The following is a 20,000-nucleotide window of genomic DNA, read 5'->3' on the forward strand; positions in this document are numbered from 1 at the left end:
CTCGAGGATTGTGATCAGCTCCATCCTGACGCGCGCAAACGCGACGAGATCTGCAGTGACGGGAACGGGGAATCGGTCGTGTAAAGTCAGAATCGCGTCCACGCCTAATAACGAGGACGAGCAGTTCTCGCGGGTATCCGCTTCTTCATCAGCCGCTGTCGCGAGGAAAAGGCCGCGCGGAACTCCCGCCTGCGAACGATATCACGCGCTGACGTCACGCGCTGACCTCACAGTCTCCGCCCACGCGCAGCATCACGACGCTCGCACGCTCGTGTTAGAAACGGCATCATCAGTTTTTCACAATTGCTAAACACTAAACCTCATTCTCTGAACCAAATTCCTAGTCTGAACCCCTTTGTTGAATAAATCACTCTTTCTTTAAAACCTTAAACATTTTCTAATCCCATGCACTCTATTTAAAAAATATTTAAAACACATTCTCACTCAAGTTTTCAGTTTTTGCTAAACATATACAGTTCTGTGAAGACAATAAACTTATATTATCCAGCCAGTTGTTGTTACCTGCAGATAGCTATTCTTACATAAGTGAAGCCTGGCACACAACATCATGGCTTGATCAGTGCATCAACACTGCAGATGCCCATGCTTGTTTGCGATCAATGAAAATATTGTATAAACGTCCATGTCTGATCATGTACCGTTTGTTGTGTTGCTTGATGTTGACAGTCTTCCTGAAATGACCAGTGTGGGTAATAGTGCTTGTAAAGCTAAACTGGATTGGGCTAAGCTCACAAATGAGGATGTTTTGTTGTATTAAAACAGATGTTCTTCTGAGTAGTGTATATTTGCCAAAAAGTGCAATTATGTGCTCTAATGTAAATTGTAATGACAATGCTCATTGTGAAGCTTTATGTGCAATGTGTGATTGTATTGTGGATGCTATGTATGAGGCAAGTAGATCATCCTTTACTGGCTCTGATAAGGCACATAACATCCAGCCAGCCATCGCACTAGCCAGTGTGTTATCTAAAGTTTTAGAGAGGATTTTATTACATCGTTTGAGTGAGTATATTGATACTACAGACAACCAGTTTGTCTTTAAGGCTAAACATGGTACTGGTTTGTGTATATATGCCTTGAAAGAAGTAGTTGAAGTATACAGGAGGCAAAACTCCTCTGTTCTAATTGGTTTTATAGACGCCTCTAAAGCTTTTGACCGAGTCAATCATCGGAAGTTGTTTCTGAAAATGAAACAAAGGGGCGTGCCTGACAGCATGATAAGAATACTGGCATACTGGTATGGGTTAGGGTTAGGGTTCTGGTATGGGTTAGGGTTAGGGTTCTGGTATGGGTTAGGGTTCTGGTATGGGTTAGGGTTCTGGTATGGGTTAGGGTTCTGGTATGGGTTAGGGTTCTGGTATGGGTTAGGGTTCTGGTATGGGTTAGGGTTCTGGTATGGGTTAGGGTTCTGGTATGGGTTAGGTTAGGGTTAGGGTTAGGGTTCTGGTATGGGTTAGGTTAGGGTTAGGGTTCTGGTATGGGTTAGGGTTCTGGTATGGGTTAGGGTTCTGGTATGGGTTAGGTTAGGGTTAGGGTTCTGGTATGGGTTAGGGTTCTGGTATGGGTTAGGGTTCTGGTATGCCAACCAGAGTATGCAGGTCAGATGGGGTAATAGAGTCTCCCCTCGTTTAGTGTTGGTAATGGAGTAAGACAAGTCGACAAGACAAGTCTCCCCGGCCCTTTTCAACCTGTATATGAATGACTTATCAGAACAACTAAGAGGCGGCAAAACTGGTTGTATGATTGGTAACGCTTTAATAAATCATTTTATGTATGCCGATGATCTGGCTGTTGTTTCCCTAGCAGTGCGGGATTTCAACAGTTGTTGAATATATGTTCTGCTTATGGGCTCAAATATGACGTGCAGTATAATGCTAAGAAGAGTGTTGTCATGATATGCAGAACAAAAGGGGATAAAGACCTCAACTATCCAGTTTTTTATCTGGCAGGCAAAGTGCTAGGTGTTTGTAATAAAACAAAATACCTGGGGCACTTCCTCACAGATCAATTGTCTGATGATGATGACATGTATAGGCAGTGTCGTATGCTTTATGCTCAAGCTAACATGTTAGCAAGAAAATTCTATATGTGTTCCGACAATGTCAAGATAAGGCTCTTCAAGCCCACTGTACTCCACTCTACACTGCCCCATTGTGGGCCAAGTTTAAAAAGACAACCATACATCAGCTTCTGGTGGCTTATAATGACTGTATGCGAATATTGCTTCAAAAACCTAGGTGGTGTAGTGCAAGTGAATTGTTTTGTAATGCAAGAGTCAACACTTTTCAGGCTTTATTGAGAAATCTGATGTACAAATGTATTGGTCGACTGGATGGTTCTCAGAATGGTATTATTAAGTTACTGGTAAATCCTAGTGAAAGTGTTGTGCGATACCAGTCACAGCTGTGGAAGCACTGGTATAACTGTCTTTTATAATTGGTAATTGTTTGGTTGTTGTTGTGTTGTTGCTGTTTTTTTTTTTATGGTTTTCTAATGGACCTTGAGTCTGTCAATAAAGTTGAACTGAACTGAACTGAACACATAGTTGACAGCGTTTGCACACAACAGGCCAACATTGTTCACACTTATTTCTAATGATGTGATCAAACCACCTATGAAATATGTTGAGTATGAAATATGAAAAGTGTACAGTAGATGGAAACAATCTGAGAGGCAGAGGAGGAAGAGTATGAGGAAGATTAAGAGGAGGAAGAGTATGAGGAAGATTAAGAGGAGGAAGAGTATGAGGAAGATTAAGAGGAGGAAGAGTATGAGGAAGATTAAGAGGAGGAAGAGTATGAGGAAGATTAAGAGGAAGAGTATGAGGAAGATTAAGAGGAGGAAGAGTATGAGGAAGATTAAGAGGAGGAAGAGTATGAGGAAGATTAAGAGGAAGAGTATGAGGAAGATTAAGAGGAAGAGTATGAGGAAGATTAAGAGGAGGAAGAGTATGAGGAAGATTAAGAGGAGGAAGAGTATGAGGAGGAAGAGTATGAGGAAGATGAAGAGTATGAGGAGGAAGAGTATGAGGAAGATTAAGAGGAGGAAGAGTATGAGGAAGATTAAGAGGAGGAAGAGTATGAGGAAGATTAAGAGGAAGAGTATGAGGAAGATTAAGAAGAGGAAGAGTATGAGGAAGATTAAGAGGAGGAAGAGTATGAGGAGGAAGAGTATGAGGAAGATGAAGAGTATGAGGAGGAAGATTAAGAGGAGGAAGAGTATGAGGAAGATTAAGAGGAGGAAGAGTATGAGGAAGATTAAGAGGAGGAAGAGTATGAGGAAGATTAAGAGGAAGAGTATGAGGAAGATTAAGAAGAGGAAGAGTATGAGGAAGATTAAGAGGAGGAAGAGTATGAGGAGGAAGATTAAGAGGAGGAAGAGTATGAGGAGGAAGAGCATGAGGAAGATGAGGAGGAAGAGTAAGAGGAGGAAGATTAAGAGGAGGAAGAGTATGAGGAAGATGAAGAGTATGAGGAGGAAGATTAAGAGGAGGAAGAGTATGAGGAGGAAGATGAAGAGTATGAGGAAGATTAAGAGGAGGAAGAGTATGAGGAGGAAGATTAAGAGGAGGAAGAGTATGAGGAAGATTAAGAGGAGGAAGAGTATGAGGAAGATGAAGAGGAAGATAAGGAGGAGGAAGAGTATGAGGAGGAAGAGCATGAGGAAGATGAGGAGGAAGAGTATGAGGAGGAAGAGGAAGATTAAGAGGAGGAAGAGTATGAGGAGGAAGAGCATGAGGAAGATGAGGAGGAAGAGTAAGAGGAGGAAGAGTATGAGGAGGAAGATGAAGAGTATGAGGAAGATTAAGAGGAGGAAGAGTATGAGGAGGAAGATTAAGAGGAGGAAGAGTATGAGGAAGATTAAGAGGAGGAAGAGTATGAGGAGGAAGAGTATGAGGAAGATGAAGAGGAAGATTAAGAGGAGGAAGAGTATGAGGAGGAAGAGCATGAGGAAGATGAGGAGGAAGAGTATGAGGAGGAAGAGGAAGATTAAGAGGAGGAAGAGTATGAGGAGGAAGAGCATGAGGAAGATGAGGAGGAAGAGTAAGAGGAGGAAGAGTATGAGGAGGAAGAGGAAGATGAAGAGGAGGAAGAGTATGAGGAAGATTTTAATCTTTGAAGATAACTGTTTTAATTATTCTTATTTCTTTTGATTATTTACATTTCTTCTATGTAAAGCACTTTGAATTACCATTGTGTATGAAATGTGTTATGAAAATAAACTTGCCTAATATCACGGAAACATGACATCCCGAGTTCCTCTGACAGATTAACACAGAAGACAATCAGAACTCTTCCGGGACCAATGGAAGCTTCCAGAAAAAGACCCAGATATTGAAGACTTTATTCACAGTGCAGAGCAAATACGCCTTTCTTAAATCTGATGACTAACAGCCAACAGTGGCCCGATCTTCCTGAGGACGGCAGTGGCTTTCTCTCGCACACCCACACTGGATATAGAAGTAATGTGTAAAACCGTTAGAAAGAAATGTGATTTTTACATCTTTTAATTAATGATGACACAGCAAAACAGAGCGTTTGGATTATCACAGGAACAGATGTCTGATTTTCTCCTATGTAAAGTTAATAATCAACATGATAATCCATGTTCTGACGATGCAACTGTCTGTCCGGATGCAGAGGCACTTTGGTCCAGGTCAGATAAAACATTTTATTGTCGTTGTCGTCGTTGTTGTTTTTTAAAGACAATCTGCTGTTGTAGTTTACACTAATCTTAAAATGTAGGCATTCAAATCAATATTTTATTTAACATAATTCATATTGCAGTCATCGTGAACAACTGGGATTTCAATATACACAACAGAATTGTAACATTTTACGCAACCATTCCTAACCCTACGTCATACCCTTCCCTCCTCAAGAAAACCCAATCCCACCCATTCCCAACCAGGAAAACTATAGCGAAACATCTTAAGGTCTCCCAAGCTCACAACAGCCCATATGCAGACGGATCCTGTGGATCTCGTGTTAACCAGTCTCCAGGCTCAACGGGTTATCAATTTGTCAATGCTATCAGAATTGGTCAGATGCGATGCTATACACGTCTTTTTTTTTGCAAACATAAAAATTAGTGACTACTAAACACAGTTGAATATGTGCGCCGCGAGGCAGGACCCCGTCGCAGAAGCCCAGAGGAACTCAGTCCTCGAGCCTTCATAATGGAATACAAGAGAAGTGAAATGACGTCTCGCTCTCGGTTCATGTCTGTGAGTGGGAGGATAAGTTAGCATGTGAATCTCAGCAAAAATAAACAGTGGGTACCAGCATAGTGGCAAAATACGACTGAATTCTCTGAGCAACAATCACTGACCAGCCTTTCCCAGCCTATTCCTTAATAACCCCCCCGCGCTCCGGTCAGTGTGTCGGTCAGTGCATCTCAGCGCATGTAAACGATAAATGCATTCTCGGACGTGAGGGCCGGCGCGCGGGACTATTTCAGACAGCGCTCGAAGTACGTAGCGCCCACGTATCCGCCGCGCAGCGAGCGCTGGACGTTCTGCTCGAAGAGCCGCCGGTTCGTCTGAAGGACTTCGGCCGCTTCTTTATTCAGCGGGTCTTCGGGATTCGGCTCCTGGAAGCGGAAACACACGGGAACAATTAGCACAGGGCGCTTGCTCACAAACGGCATGCAAGTTGGATTTTCATGTCTATAAATGACACACTATTCACTAATTAAAGGAAAAGTTCACTTCAGAATAAAAATTTCCTGATAATTTACTTATAGTGGATATAGTGGATGTCACTGGGGTCCAGCGGGTCGAAGGTCCAGATGTGAGTTGCAGCTTCAAGGTCTCGACACGATCCCAGCCGAGGAATAAGAGTCTCATCTAAACAAACCAGCGGCCATTTTATAAAGAAATAAACATTTATATACTTTTAACCACAAAAGCTGGTCTTGCACTCGCTGTGATGCGCCACACATTACATCATCAGGTTGAAAGGTCAAGCGTGACGTCGGCGGAAGAACCGACCCAGTGTTTATAAAGGCAATGTGCAAAGATCGAGTCAAACGCCATTTACAAAACAAACAAACAAATAAACAAACGGCAAAACAACGATGTCGGATGATTTTTCGCCTATCCTTTCCAACGTGATTACGTAATGCGTGAAGTCGAGGACATGCAAGACCAGCATTTGTGGTTAAAAGTATATAATGTTTCTATTGTTATAAAATGGCCGCTGGTTTGCTGGGATCGTGAGAGACTTTGAAGCTGCACTGGAACTCACATCTGGACCTTCGACCCGCTGGACCAGTGAAGACACTATATGGAGAACATCTGGAGTGTGTTCCTCACACACCTTCACTTCTTCTCCACTGAAGAAAGAAACACATGATCATCTTGGATGACGTGGGGGAGAGTAAATCAATTAGCAAATTTTAATTCTGTGAACTACTCCTTTAAACTGTAAGAAATCATAAGAAATTGTATCTACGGTGAATGGACTGCATTTAAACTAGGGCAAGCAATGGATATTGTAACAGTGAAAACACAATGATTTGAGGTTAAAGAATAATTTAACGAATCGACGTGAACCTCACACATTTCGAGGTTCGTGTCACCAAATTTAATGAAAAATCTGAATATTCAAACACTGGTGATCCCACATTCAGGAAATGTCAGCGGGACTTACGAGGAACAGATACTGTAGTCCGTATATGATGGAGTTAATCGTCAAGACCGGCTTCCAGTCTTCTCTGAAACATAAAGAGTCAAAGGGCCTTCTCATTACACTCTCATAACTCCTCATGACTATTCCCAGCCGTTAAACACTAAAGCTCTGCTCAATCCCAGGACAATTCAAACACACACACAACTGAATGTTAGAAAGTATTTTGGAAATAGAAAAGAAAATCATGTAAAAATAAATAAAATAAAAATGTTTGAGAGAAATTGATAAACGGAATCACTTCAAAATTCACAAAGCCGTCATTATTTACTCAATCTCATGCCATTCCAAACCGTAAAAATGTACTTCATAAAAGCAGACATTAAAATATTAGAAATAAAAGCATTCTAGATCAACAAGAACATTTGTCAAAATCTCTGTTTGTGTCATGCAGAATAAAGTAAGATTTTACAGTATTATTTTAACAACCAATGCTAAAGAACTGTGTTACTGCTGGTGTATAGGGCTGTGCTGGTGTATAGAGCTGTGCTGGTGTATAGAGCTGTGCTGGTGTATAGGGCTGTGCTGGTGTATAGAGCTGTGCTGGTGTATAGAGCTGTGCTGGTGTATAGAGCTGTGCTGGTGTATAGAGCTGTGCTGGTGTATAGGGCTGTGCTGGTGTATAGAGCTGTGCTGGTGTATAGGGCTGTGCTGGTGTATAGAGCTGTGCTGGTGTATAGAGCTGTGCTGGTGTATAGAGCTGTGCTGGTGTATAGGGCTGTGCTGGTGTATAGGGCTGTGCTGGTGTATAGGGCTGTGCTGGTGTATAGGGCTGTGCTGGTGTATAGAGCTGTGCTGGTGTATAGGGCTGTGCTGGTGTATAGAGCTGTGCTGGTGTATAGAGCTGTGCTGGTGTATAGAGCTGTGCTGGTGTATAGGGCTGTGCTGGTGTATAGAGCTGTGCTGGTGTATAGAGCTGTGCTGGTGTATAGGGCTGTGCTGGTGTATAGAGCTGTGCTGGTGTATAGAGCTGTGCTGGTGTATAGGGCTGTGCTGGTGTATAGAGCTGTGCTGGTGTATAGAGCTGTGCTGGTGTATAGGGCTGTGCTGGTGTATAGAGCTGTGCTGGTGTATAGAGCTGTGCTGGTGTATAGAGCTGTGCTGGTGTATAGAGCTGTGCTGGTGTATAGGGCTGTGCTGGTGTATAGAGCTGTGCTGGTGTATAGGGCTGTGCTGGTGTATAGAGCTGTGCTGGTGTATAGAGCTGTGCTGGTGTATAGAGCTGTGCTGGTGTATAGGGCTGTGCTGGTGTATAGAGCTGTGCTGGTGTATAGAGCTGTGCTGGTGTATAGAGCTGTGCTGGTGTATAGAGCTGTGCTGGTGTATAGAGGTGTGCTGGTGTATAGGGCTGTGCTGGTGTATAGAGCTGTGCTGGTGTATAGAGCTGTGCTGGTGTATAGAGCTGTGCTGGTGTATAGAGCTGTGCTGGTGTATAGAGCTGTGCTGGTGTATAGGGCTGTGCTGGTGTATAGAGCTGTGCTGGTGTATAGAGCTGTGCTGGTGTATAGAGCTGTGCTGGTGTATAGAGCTGTGCTGGTGTATAGAGCTGTGCTGGTGTATAGAGCTGTGCTGGTGTATAGAGCTGTGCTGGTGTATAGAGCTGTGCTGGTGTATAGAGCTGTGCTGGTGTATAGAGCTGTGCTAGAGCTGTGCTGGTGTATAGAGCTGTGCTGGTGTATAGGGCTGTGCTGGTGTATAGAGCTGTGCTGGTGTATAGAGCTGTGCTGGTGTATAGAGCTGTGCTGGTGTATAGAGCTGTGCTGGTGTATAGAGCTGTGCTGGTGTATAGAGCTGTGCTGGTGTATAGAGCTGTGCTGGTGTATAGAGCTGTGCTAGAGCTGTGCTGGTGTATAGAGCTGTGCTGGTGTATAGGGCTGTGCTGGTGTATAGAGCTGTGCTGGTGTATAGAGCTGTGCTAGAGCTGTGCTGGTGTATAGAGCTGTGCTGGTGTATAGGGCTGTGCTGGTGTATAGAGCTGTGCTGGTGTATAGAGCTGTGCTGGTGTATAGAGCTGTGCTGGTGTATAGGGCTGTGCTGGTGTATAGGGCTGTGCTGGTGTATAGGGCTGTGCTGGTGTATAGAGCTGTGCTGGTGTATAGAGCTGTGCTGGTGTATAGGGCTGTGCTGGTGTATAGAGCTGTGCTGGTGTATAGGGCTGTGCTGGTGTATAGAGCTGTGCTGGTGTATAGAGCTGTGCTGGTGTATAGGGCTGTGCTGGTGTATAGAGCTGTGCTGGTGTATAGAGCTGTGCTGGTGTATAGGGCTGTGCTGGTGTATAGGGCTGTGCTGGTGTATAGGGCTGTGCTGGTGTATAGAGCTGTGCTGGTGTATAGAGCTGTGCTGGTGTATAGAGCTGTGCTAGAGCTGTGCTGGTGTATAGAGCTGTGCTGGTGTATAGGGCTGTGCTGGTGTATAGAGCTGTGCTGGTGTATAGAGCTGTGCTGGTGTATAGAGCTGTGCTGGTGTATAGAGCTGTGCTGGTGTATAGAGCTGTGCTAGAGCTGTGCTGGTGTATAGAGCTGTGCTGGTGTATAGGGCTGTGCTGGTGTATAGAGCTGTGCTGGTGTATAGAGCTGTGCTGGTGTATAGAGCTGTGCTGGTGTATAGAGCTGTGCTGGTGTATAGAGCTGTGCTGGTGTATAGGGCTGTGCTGGTGTATAGAGCTGTGCTGGTGTATAGAGCTGTGCTGGTGTATAGAGCTGTGCTGGTGTATAGAGCTGTGCTGGTGTATAGAGCTGTGCTGGTGTATAGAGCTGTGCTGGTGTATAGAGCTGTGCTGGTGTATAGAGCTGTGCTGGTGTATAGAGCTGTGCTGGTGTATAGAGCTGTGCTGGTGTATAGAGCTGTGCTAGAGCTGTGCTGGTGTATAGAGCTGTGCTGGTGTATAGGGCTGTGCTGGTGTATAGAGCTGTGCTGGTGTATAGAGCTGTGCTGGTGTATAGAGCTGTGCTGGTGTATAGAGCTGTGCTGGTGTATAGAGCTGTGCTGGTGTATAGAGCTGTGCTGGTGTATAGAGCTGTGCTGGTGTATAGAGCTGTGCTAGAGCTGTGCTGGTGTATAGAGCTGTGCTGGTGTATAGGGCTGTGCTGGTGTATAGAGCTGTGCTGGTGTATAGAGCTGTGCTAGAGCTGTGCTGGTGTATAGAGCTGTGCTGGTGTATAGGGCTGTGCTGGTGTATAGAGCTGTGCTGGTGTATAGAGCTGTGCTGGTGTATAGAGCTGTGCTGGTGTATAGGGCTGTGCTGGTGTATAGGGCTGTGCTGGTGTATAGGGCTGTGCTGGTGTATAGAGCTGTGCTGGTGTATAGAGCTGTGCTGGTGTATAGGGCTGTGCTGGTGTATAGAGCTGTGCTGGTGTATAGGGCTGTGCTGGTGTATAGAGCTGTGCTGGTGTATAGAGCTGTGCTGGTGTATAGGGCTGTGCTGGTGTATAGAGCTGTGCTGGTGTATAGAGCTGTGCTGGTGTATAGGGCTGTGCTGGTGTATAGGGCTGTGCTGGTGTATAGGGCTGTGCTGGTGTATAGAGCTGTGCTGGTGTATAGAGCTGTGCTGGTGTATAGAGCTGTGCTAGAGCTGTGCTGGTGTATAGAGCTGTGCTGGTGTATAGGGCTGTGCTGGTGTATAGAGCTGTGCTGGTGTATAGAGCTGTGCTGGTGTATAGAGCTGTGCTGGTGTATAGAGCTGTGCTGGTGTATAGAGCTGTGCTAGAGCTGTGCTGGTGTATAGAGCTGTGCTGGTGTATAGGGCTGTGCTGGTGTATAGAGCTGTGCTGGTGTATAGAGCTGTGCTGGTGTATAGAGCTGTGCTGGTGTATAGAGCTGTGCTGGTGTATAGAGCTGTGCTGGTGTATAGGGCTGTGCTGGTGTATAGAGCTGTGCTGGTGTATAGGGCTGTGCTGGTGTATAGAGCTGTGCTGGTGTATAGAGCTGTGCTGGTGTATAGGGCTGTGCTGGTGTATAGGGCTGTGCTGGTGTATAGGGCTGTGCTGGTGTATAGAGCTGTGCTGGTGTATAGAGCTGTGCTGGTGTATAGAGCTGTGCTGGTGTATAGGGCTGTGCTGGTGTATAGGGCTGTGCTGGTGTATAGAGCTGTGCTGGTGTATAGAGCTGTGCTGGTGTATAGAGCTGTGCTGGTGTATAGGGCTGTGCTGGTGTATAGGGCTGTGCTGGTGTATAGGGCTGTGCTGGTGTATAGAGCTGTGCTGGTGTATAGGGCTGTGCTGGTGTATAGAGCTGTGCTGGTGTATAGGGCTGTGCTGGTGTATAGAGCTGTGCTGGTGTATAGAGCTGTGCTGGTGTATAGAGCTGTGCTGGTGTATAGAGCTGTGCTGGTGTATAGAGCTGTGCTGGTGTATAGAGCTGTGCTGGTGTATAGGGCTGTGCTGGTGTATAGGGCTGTGCTGGTGTATAGGGCTGTGCTGGTGTATAGAGCTGTGCTGGTGTATAGGGCTGTGCTGGTGTATAGAGCTGTGCTGGTGTATAGAGCTGTGCTGGTGTATAGAGCTGTGCTGTGCCCTACTGGTATACGATGATAAACGAGAGGAAAAGGTGCACACTATACCTCAAAATATTTAGACAGACGTTTCCTTCGAGGTCGATGTTGGGGTGATAAACCATCGTTTCACATTTGACTTTTGGAGGGTCATGAGGGTAACCCTGTCCTACCTGGAAGAGAAGAACACCTGGCCTTTACTCATCATCATCATCATCGTTTACAAGAGAAGAACACCTGGCCTTTACTCATCATCATCATCATCATCATCATCTCTTTTCTATGTCAAATCTCTATGATGGAATCTTATGAGGGCGCCAACTCTAGCCGGTTAGTCCTCTAGAATGTTATATAACATTGAGGAAATGCATAAATGATTTAGAAACGCATAACAGCAGCTGCATATACACAATACAAATACAACTATACAACACAATACAACAATACCCAAACAAATATTGTACTTACAATACAATACTTGTATTGTACATCGCTTTGGCGCCCCCATGAGGCCCATATAGCGCATGCCCACTTTTTGCGCCACTGGTATTACAGATGTGTGTATCTGCTAATGTGTGTATTACAGATGTGTGTATCTGCTAATGTGTGTATTACAGATGTGTGTATCTGCTAATGTGTGTATTACAGATGTGTGTATCTGCTAATGTGTGTATTACAGATGTGTGTATCTGCTAATGTGTGTATTACAGATGTGTGTATCTGCTAATGTGTGTATCTGCTAATGTGTGTATTACAGATGTGTGTATCTGCTAATGTGTGTATTACAGATGTGTGTATCTGCTAATGTGTATTACAGATGTGTGTATCTGCTAATGTGTGTATTACAGATGTGTGTATCTGCTAATTTGTGTATTACAGATGTGTGTATCTGCTAATTTGTAGTACAGATGTGTGTATCTGCTAATGTGTGTATTACAGATGTGTGTATCTGCTAATGTGTGTATTACAGATGTGTGTATCTGCTAATGTGTGTATTACAGATGTGTGTATCTGCTAATGTGTGTATTACAGATGTGTGTATCTGCTAATGTGTGTATTACAGATGTGTGTATCTGCTAATGTGTGTATTACAGATGTGTGTATCTGCTAATTTGTGTATTACAGATGTGTGTATCTGCTAATGTGTGTATTACAGATGTGTGTATCTGCTAATGTGTGTATTACAGATGTGTGTATCTGCTAATGTGTGTATCTGCTAATGTGTGTATTACAGATGTGTGTATCTGCTAATGTGTGTATTACAGATGTGTGTATCTGCTAATGTGTGTATTACAGATGTGTGTATCTGCTAATGTGTGTATTACAGATGTGTGTATCTGCTAATGTGTGTATTACAGATGTGTGTATCTGCTAATTTGTGTATTACAGATGTGTGTATCTGCTAATTTGTAGTACAGATGTGTGTATCTGCTAATGTGTGTATTACAGATGTGTGTATCTGCTAATGTGTGTATTACAGATGTGTGTATCTGCTAATGTGTGTATTACAGATGTGTGTATCTGCTAATGTGTGTATTACAGATGTGTGTATCTGCTAATGTGTGTATTACAGATGTGTGTATCTGCTAATGTGTGTATTACAGATGTGTGTATCTGCTAATGTGTGTATTACAGATGTGTGTATCTGCTAATGTGTGTATCTGCTAATGTGTGTATTACAGATGTGTGTATCTGCTAATGTGTGTATTACAGATGTGTGTATCTGCTAATGTGTATTACAGATGTGTGTATCTGCTAATGTGTGTATTACAGATGTGTGTATCTGCTAATTTGTGTATTACAGATGTGTGTATCTGCTAATTTGTAGTACAGATGTGTGTATCTGCTAATGTGTGTATTACAGATGTGTGTATCTGCTAATGTGTGTATTACAGATGTGTGTATCTGCTAATGTGTGTATTACAGATGTGTGTATCTGCTAATGTGTGTATTACAGATGTGTGTATCTGCTAATGTGTATTACAGATGTGTGTATCTGCTAATGTGTGTATTACAGATGTGTGTATCTGCTAATGTGTGTATTACAGATGTGTGTATCTGCTAATTTGTAGTACAGATGTGTGTATCTGCTAATGTGTGTATTACAGATGTGTGTATCTGCTAATGTGTGTATTACAGATGTGTGTATCTGCTAATGTGTGTAGTACAGATGTGTGTATCTGCTAATGTGTGTAGTACAGATGTGTGTATCTGCTAATGTGTGTATTACAGATGTGTGTATCTGCTAATGTGTGTATTACAGATGTGTGTATCTGCTAATGTGTAGTACAGATGTGTGTATTATAGATGTGTGTATCTGCTAGTGTGTGTGTAGTACAGATGTGTGTAGTACAGATGTGTGTATCTGCTAATGTGTAGTACAGATGTGTGTATTATAGATGTGTGTATCTGCTAGTGTGTGTGTAGTACAGATGTGTGTAGTACAGATGTGTGTATTATAGATGTGTGTATCTGCTAGTGTGTGTGTAGTACAGATGTGTATAGTACAGATGTGTGTATCTGCTAATGTGTAGTACAGATGTGTGTAGTACAGATGTGTGTATTATAGATGTGTGTATCTGCTAGTGTGTGTGTTGTACAGATGTGTATAGTACAGATGTGTGTATTACAGATGTGTGTATCTGCTAGTGTGTGTGTAGTACATATGTGTGTATTATAGATGTGTGTAGTACAGATGTGTGTATCTGCTAATGTGTAGTACAGATGTGTGTATCTGCTAATGTGTAGAACAGATGTGTGTATTACAGATGTGTGTATCTGCTAGTGTGTGTGTAGTACAGATGTGTGTATTATAGATGTGTGTATCTGCTAGTGTGTGTGTAGTACAGATGTGTGTATCTGCTAGTGTGTGTGTAGTACAGATGTGTGTATCTGCTAATGTGTGTGTAGTACAGATGTGTGTATCTGCTAATGTGTGTGTAGTACAGATGTGTGTATCTGCTAATGTGTAGTACAGATGTGTGTATCTGCTAATGTGTAGTACAGATGTGTGTAGTGCAGATGTGTGTATCTGCTAGTGTGTGTGTATCTGCTAGTGTGTGTGTAGTACAGATGTGTGTATCTGCTAGTGTGTGTGTAGTACAGATGTGTGTATTACAGATGTGTGTATCTGCTAGTGTGTGTGTAGTACAGATGTGTGTATCTGCTAGTGTGTGTGTAGTACAGATGTGTGTATCTGCTAGTGTGTGTGTAGTACAGATGTGTGTATTACAGATGTGTGTATCTGCTAGTGTGTGTGTGTGTGTGTGTAGTACAGATGTGTGAAGTACAGGTGTGTGTAGTACAGATGTGTGAAGTACAGGTGTGTGTAGTACAGATGTGTGTATCTGCTAGTGTGTGTGTAGTACAGATGTGTGTATTACAGATGTGTGTATCTGCTAGTGTGTGTGTGTGTGTGTGTAGTACAGGTGTGTGTAGTACAGGTGTGTGTAGTACAGATGTGTGAAGTACAGGTGTGTGTAGTACAGATGTGTGTATCTGCTAGTGTGTGTGTAGTACAGGTGTGTGTATCTGCTAGTGTGTGTGTAGTACAGGTGTGTGTAGTACAGGTGTGTGTAGTACAGATGTGTGTAGTACAGGTGTGTGTAGTACAGATGTGTGTATCTGCTAGTGTGTGTGTAGTACAGATGTGTGTATCTGCTAGTGTGTGTGTAGTACAGATGTGTGTATCTGCTAGTGTGTGTGTGTAGTACAGATGTGTATAGTACAGATGTGTGTATCTGCTAGTGTGTGTGTAGTACAGGTGCGTGTAGTACAGGTGTGTGTAGTACAGGTGTGTGTAGTACAGATGTGTGAAGTACAGGTGTGTGTAGTACAGATGTGTGTATCTGCTAGTGTGTGTGTAGTACAGATGTGTGTAGTACAGGTGTGTGTAGTACAGATGTGTGTATCTGCTAGTGTGTGTGCAGTACAGATGTGTGTATCTGCTAGTGTGTGTGTAGTACAGATGTGTGTATCTGCAAGTGTGTGTGTGTAGTACAGATGTGTGTATCTGCTAGTGTGTGTGTGTAGTACAGATGTGTGTATTACAGATGTGTGTATCTGCTAGTGTGTGTGTGTGTGTAGTACAGGTGTGTGTAGTACAGGTGTGTGTAGTACAGATGTGTGAAGTACAGGTGTGTGTAGTACAGATGTGTGTATCTGCTAGTGTGTGTGTAGTACAGATGTGTGTAGTACAGGTGTGTGTGTAGTACAGGTGTGTGTATCTGCTAGTGTGTGTGTAGTACAGGTGCGTGTAGTACAGGTGTGTGTAGTACAGATGTGTGAAGTATAAGTGTGTGTAGTACAGATGTGTGTATCTGCTAGTGTGTGTGTAGTACAGGTGTGTGTATCTGCTAGTGTGTGTGCAGTACAGGTGTGTGTAGTACAGGTGTGTGTAGTACAGATGTGTATAGTACAGATGTGTGTATTACAGATGTGTGTATCTGCTAGTGTGTGTGTGTGTGTAGTACAGGTGTGTGTAGTACAGGTGTGTGTAGTACAGATGTGTGTATCTGCTAGTGTGTGTGTAGTACAGGTGTGTGTATCTGCTAGTGTGTGTGTAGTACAGGTGTGTGTAGTACAGGTGTGTGTAGTACAGATGTGTATAGTACAGATGTGTGTATTACAGATGTGTGTATCTGCTAGTGTGTGTGTGTGTGTAGTACAGGTGTGTGTAGTACAGGTGTGTGTAGTACAGATGTGTGTATCTGCTAGTGTGTGTGTAGTACAGATGTGTGTATCTGCTAGTGTGTGTGTAGTACAGATGTGTGTATCTGCTAGTGTGTGTGTAGTACAGATGTGTGTATCTGCTAGTGTGTGTGTAGTACAGATGTGTGTAGTACAGGTGTGTGTAGTACAGATGTGTGTATCTGCTAGTGTGTGTAGTACAGGTGTGTGTAGTACAGGTGTTTGTAGTACAGATGTGTGTAGTACAGATGTGTGTGTAGTACAGATGTGTGAAGTACAGGTGTGTGTAGTACAAATGTGTGTAGTACAGGTGTGTGTAGTACAGGTGTGTGTAGTACAGATGTGTGTAGTACAGGTGTGTGTATCTGCTAGTGTGTGTGTAGTACAAATGTGTGAAGTACAGGTGTGTGTAGTACAGATGTGTGTATCTGCTAGTGTGTGTGTAGTACAGATGTGTGTATCTGCTAGTGTGTAGTACAGGTGTGTGCATCTGCTAGTGTGTGTGCAGTACAGGTGTGTGTATCTGCTAGTGTGTGTGTAGTACAGGTGTGTGTATTTGCTAGTGTGTGTGCAGTACAGGTGTGTGTAGTACAGGTGTGTGTAGTACAGATGTGTGTATCTGCTAGTGTGTGTGCAGTACAGGTGTGTGTATCTGCTAGTGTGTGTGCAGTACAGGTGTGTGTATCTGCTAGTGTGTGTGTAGTACAAGTGTGTATATCTGCTAGTGTGTGTGCAGTACAGGTGTGTGTATTTGCTAGTGTGTGTGCAGTACAGGTGTGTGTAGTACAGATGTGTGTAATACAGGTGTGTGTAGTACAGATGTGTGTAATACAGGTGTGTGTAGTACAGATGTGTGTAGTACAGATGTGTACAGTACAGGTGTGTGTAGTACAGATGTGTACAGTACAGGTGTGTGTAGTACAGGTGTGTACAGTACAGGTGTGTACAGTACAGGTGTGTGTAGTACAGGTGTGTGTACCCACACTCAGTTCGCCTGTAACTCACTGACACACACTCAGTTCGCCTGTACCTCACTGACACACACTCAGTTCACCTGTAACACACACTCAGTTCACCTGTTCCTCACTGACACACACTCAGTTCACCTGTAACACACACTCAGTTCACCTGTAACACACACTCAGTTCACCTGTTCCTCACTGACACACACTCAGTTCACCTGTAACACACACTCAGTTCGCCTGTAACACACACTCAGTTCGCCTGTACCTCACTGACACACACTCAGTTCACCTGTTCCTCACTGACACACACTCAGTTCACCTGTAACACACACTCAGTTCGCCTGTAACACACACTCAGTTCGCCTGTACCTCACTGACACACACTCAGTTCACCTGTACCTCACTGACACACACTCAGTTCACCTGTACCTCACTGACACACACTCAGTTCACCTGTACCTCACTGACACACACTCAGTTCACCTGTACCTCACTGACACACACTCAGTTCACCTGTACCTCACTGACACACACTCAGTTCACCTGTACCTCACTGACACACACTCAGTTCACCTGTACCTCACTGACACACACTCAGTTCACCTGTACCTCACTGACACACACTCAGTTCACCTGTACCTCACTGACACACACTCAGTTCACCTGTACCTCACTGACACACACTCAGTTCACCTGTACCTCACTGACACACACTCAGTTCACCTGTACCTCACTGACACACACTCAGTTCACCTGTACCTCACTGACACACACTCAGTTCACCTGTACCTCACTGACACACACTCAGTTCACCTGTACCTCACTGACACACACTCAGTTCACCTGTACCTCACTGACACACACTCAGTTCACCTGTACCTCACTGACACACACTCAGTTCACCTGTACCTCACTGACACACACTCAGTTCACCTGTACCTCACTGACACACACTCAGTTCACCTGTACCTCACTGACACACACTCAGTTCACCTGTACCTCACTGACACACACTCAGTTCACCTGTACCTCACTGACACACACTCAGTTCACCTGTACCTCACTGACACACACTCAGTTCACCTGTACCTCACTGACACACACTCAGTTCACCTGTACCTCACTGACACACACTCAGTTCACCTGTACCTCACTGACACACACTCAGTTCACCTGTACCTCACTGACACACACTCAGTTCACCTGTACCTCACTGACACACACTCAGTTCGCCTGTACCTCACTGACACACACTCAGTTCACCTGTACCTCACTGACACACACTCAGTTCGCCTGTACCTCACTGACACACACTCAGTTCACCTGTTACTCACTGACACACACTCAGTTCACCTGTACCTCACTGACACACACTCAGTTCGCCTGTACCTCACTGACACACACTCAGTTCACCTGTACCTCACTGACACACACTCAGGTCGCCTGTACCTCACTGACACACACTCAGTTCACCTGTAACTCACTGACACACACTCAGTTCGCCTGTACCTCACTGACACACACTCAGTTCACCTGTACCTCACTGACACACACTCAGTTCACCTGTACCTCACTGACACACACTCAGTTCGCCTGTACCTCACTGACACACACTCAGTTCGCCTGTACCTCACTGACACACACTCAGTCCTCACTGACACACATCTGTACCTCACTGACACACACTCAGTTCACCTGTACCTCACTGACACACACTCAGTTCGCCTGTACCTCACTGACACACACTCAGTTCACCTGTACCTCACTGACACACACTCAGTTCGCCTGTACCTCACTGACACACACTCAGTTCACCTGTACCTCACTGACACACACTCAGTTCATCTGTACCTCACTGACACACACTCAGTTCGCCTGTACCTCACTGACACACACTCAGTTCGCCTGTACCTCACTGACACACACTCAGTTCGCCTGTACCTCACTGACACACACTCAGTTCGCCTGTACCTCACTGACACACACTCAGGTCGCCTGTACCTCACTGACACACACTCAGGTCGCCTGTACCTCACTGACACACACTCAGTTCGCCTGTACCTCACTGACACACACTCAGTTCGCCTGTACCTCACTGACACACACTCAGTTCGCCTGTACCTCACTGACACACACTCAGTTCGCCTGTACCTCACTGACACACACTCAGTTCGCCTGTACCTCACTGACACACACTCAGTTCGCCTGTACCTCACTGACACACACTCAGTTCGCCTGTACCTCACTGACACACACTCAGTTCACCTGTACCTCACTGACACACACTCAGTTCGCCTGTACCTCACTGACACACACACTCAGTTCACCTGTTACTCACTGACACACACTCAGTTCACCTGTACCTCACTGACACACACTCAGTTCGCCTGTACCTCACTGACACACACTCAGGTCGCCTGTACCTCACTGACACACACTCAGTTCGCCTGTACCTCACTGACACACACTCAGTTCGCCTGTACCTCACTGACACACACTCAGGTCGCCTGTACCTCACTGACACACACTCAGTTCGCCTGTACCTCACTGACACACACTCAGTTCGCCTGTACCTCACTGACACACACTCAGGTCGCCTGTACCTCACTGACACACACTCAGGTCGCCTGTACCTCACTGACACACACTCAGTTTGCCTGTACCTCACTGACACACACTCAGGTCGCCTGTACCTCACTGACACACACTCAGTTCGCCTGTACCTCACTGACACACACTCAGTTCGCCTGTACCTCACTGACACACACTCAGGTCGCCTGTACCTCACTGACACACACTCAGGTCGCCTGTACCTCACTGACACACACTCAGTTCGCCTGTACCTCACTGACACACACTCAGGTCGCCTGTAACTCACTGACACACACTCAGTTCGCCTGTACCTCACTGACACACACTCAGTTCGCCTGTACCTCACTGACACACACTCAGGTTGCCTGTACCTCACTGACACACACTCAGTTCGCCTGTACCTCACTGACACACACTCAGTTCGCCTGTACCTCACTGACACACACTCAGGTCGCCTGTACCTCACTGACACACACTCAGTTCACCTGTACCTCACTGACACACACTCAGTTCGCCTGTACCTCACTGACACACACTCAGTTCGCCTGTACCTCA

General features: G+C 44.8%; 2 protein-coding genes across 6 annotated transcripts in view; both read right to left on the minus strand.

The window, feature by feature from the left end:
* The window catches only part of kpnb1 (karyopherin (importin) beta 1), a 31,169-nt gene extending 30,891 nt beyond the window's left edge, over window positions 1-278 (minus strand). For 2 of the 5 annotated variants that reach the window (XM_079591603.1, XM_079591602.1), the window contains exon 1: window positions 1-271. This exon is cut by the window's left edge and continues 16 nt beyond it. In XM_079591603.1, coding sequence (XP_079447729.1) covers window positions 1-24 — 24 coding nt within the window. In that variant the 5' untranslated portion in view covers window positions 25-271. The other 3 variants (XM_079591601.1, XM_079591605.1, XM_079591604.1) reach the window with 3 other exon arrangements.
* Window positions 279-4,765: 4,487 nt separating this feature from the next.
* Window positions 4,766-20,000, minus strand: part of ube2m (ubiquitin conjugating enzyme E2 M) — an 18,562-nt gene continuing 3,327 nt past the window's right edge. The window contains exons 4-6 of the mRNA XM_079590847.1: window positions 11,269-11,372; window positions 6,675-6,738; window positions 4,766-5,613 (exon numbers count right to left, since the gene is read on the minus strand). Coding sequence (XP_079446973.1) covers window positions 5,473-5,613; window positions 6,675-6,738; window positions 11,269-11,372 — 309 coding nt within the window. The 3' untranslated portion in view covers window positions 4,766-5,472. The remainder of the gene's footprint in view (window positions 5,614-6,674; window positions 6,739-11,268; window positions 11,373-20,000) is intronic.

This window comes from Phoxinus phoxinus (assembly GCF_949152265.1).
Source record: "Phoxinus phoxinus genome assembly, chromosome: 19".
NCBI classification, from domain to species: domain Eukaryota; kingdom Metazoa; phylum Chordata; class Actinopteri; order Cypriniformes; family Leuciscidae; genus Phoxinus; species Phoxinus phoxinus.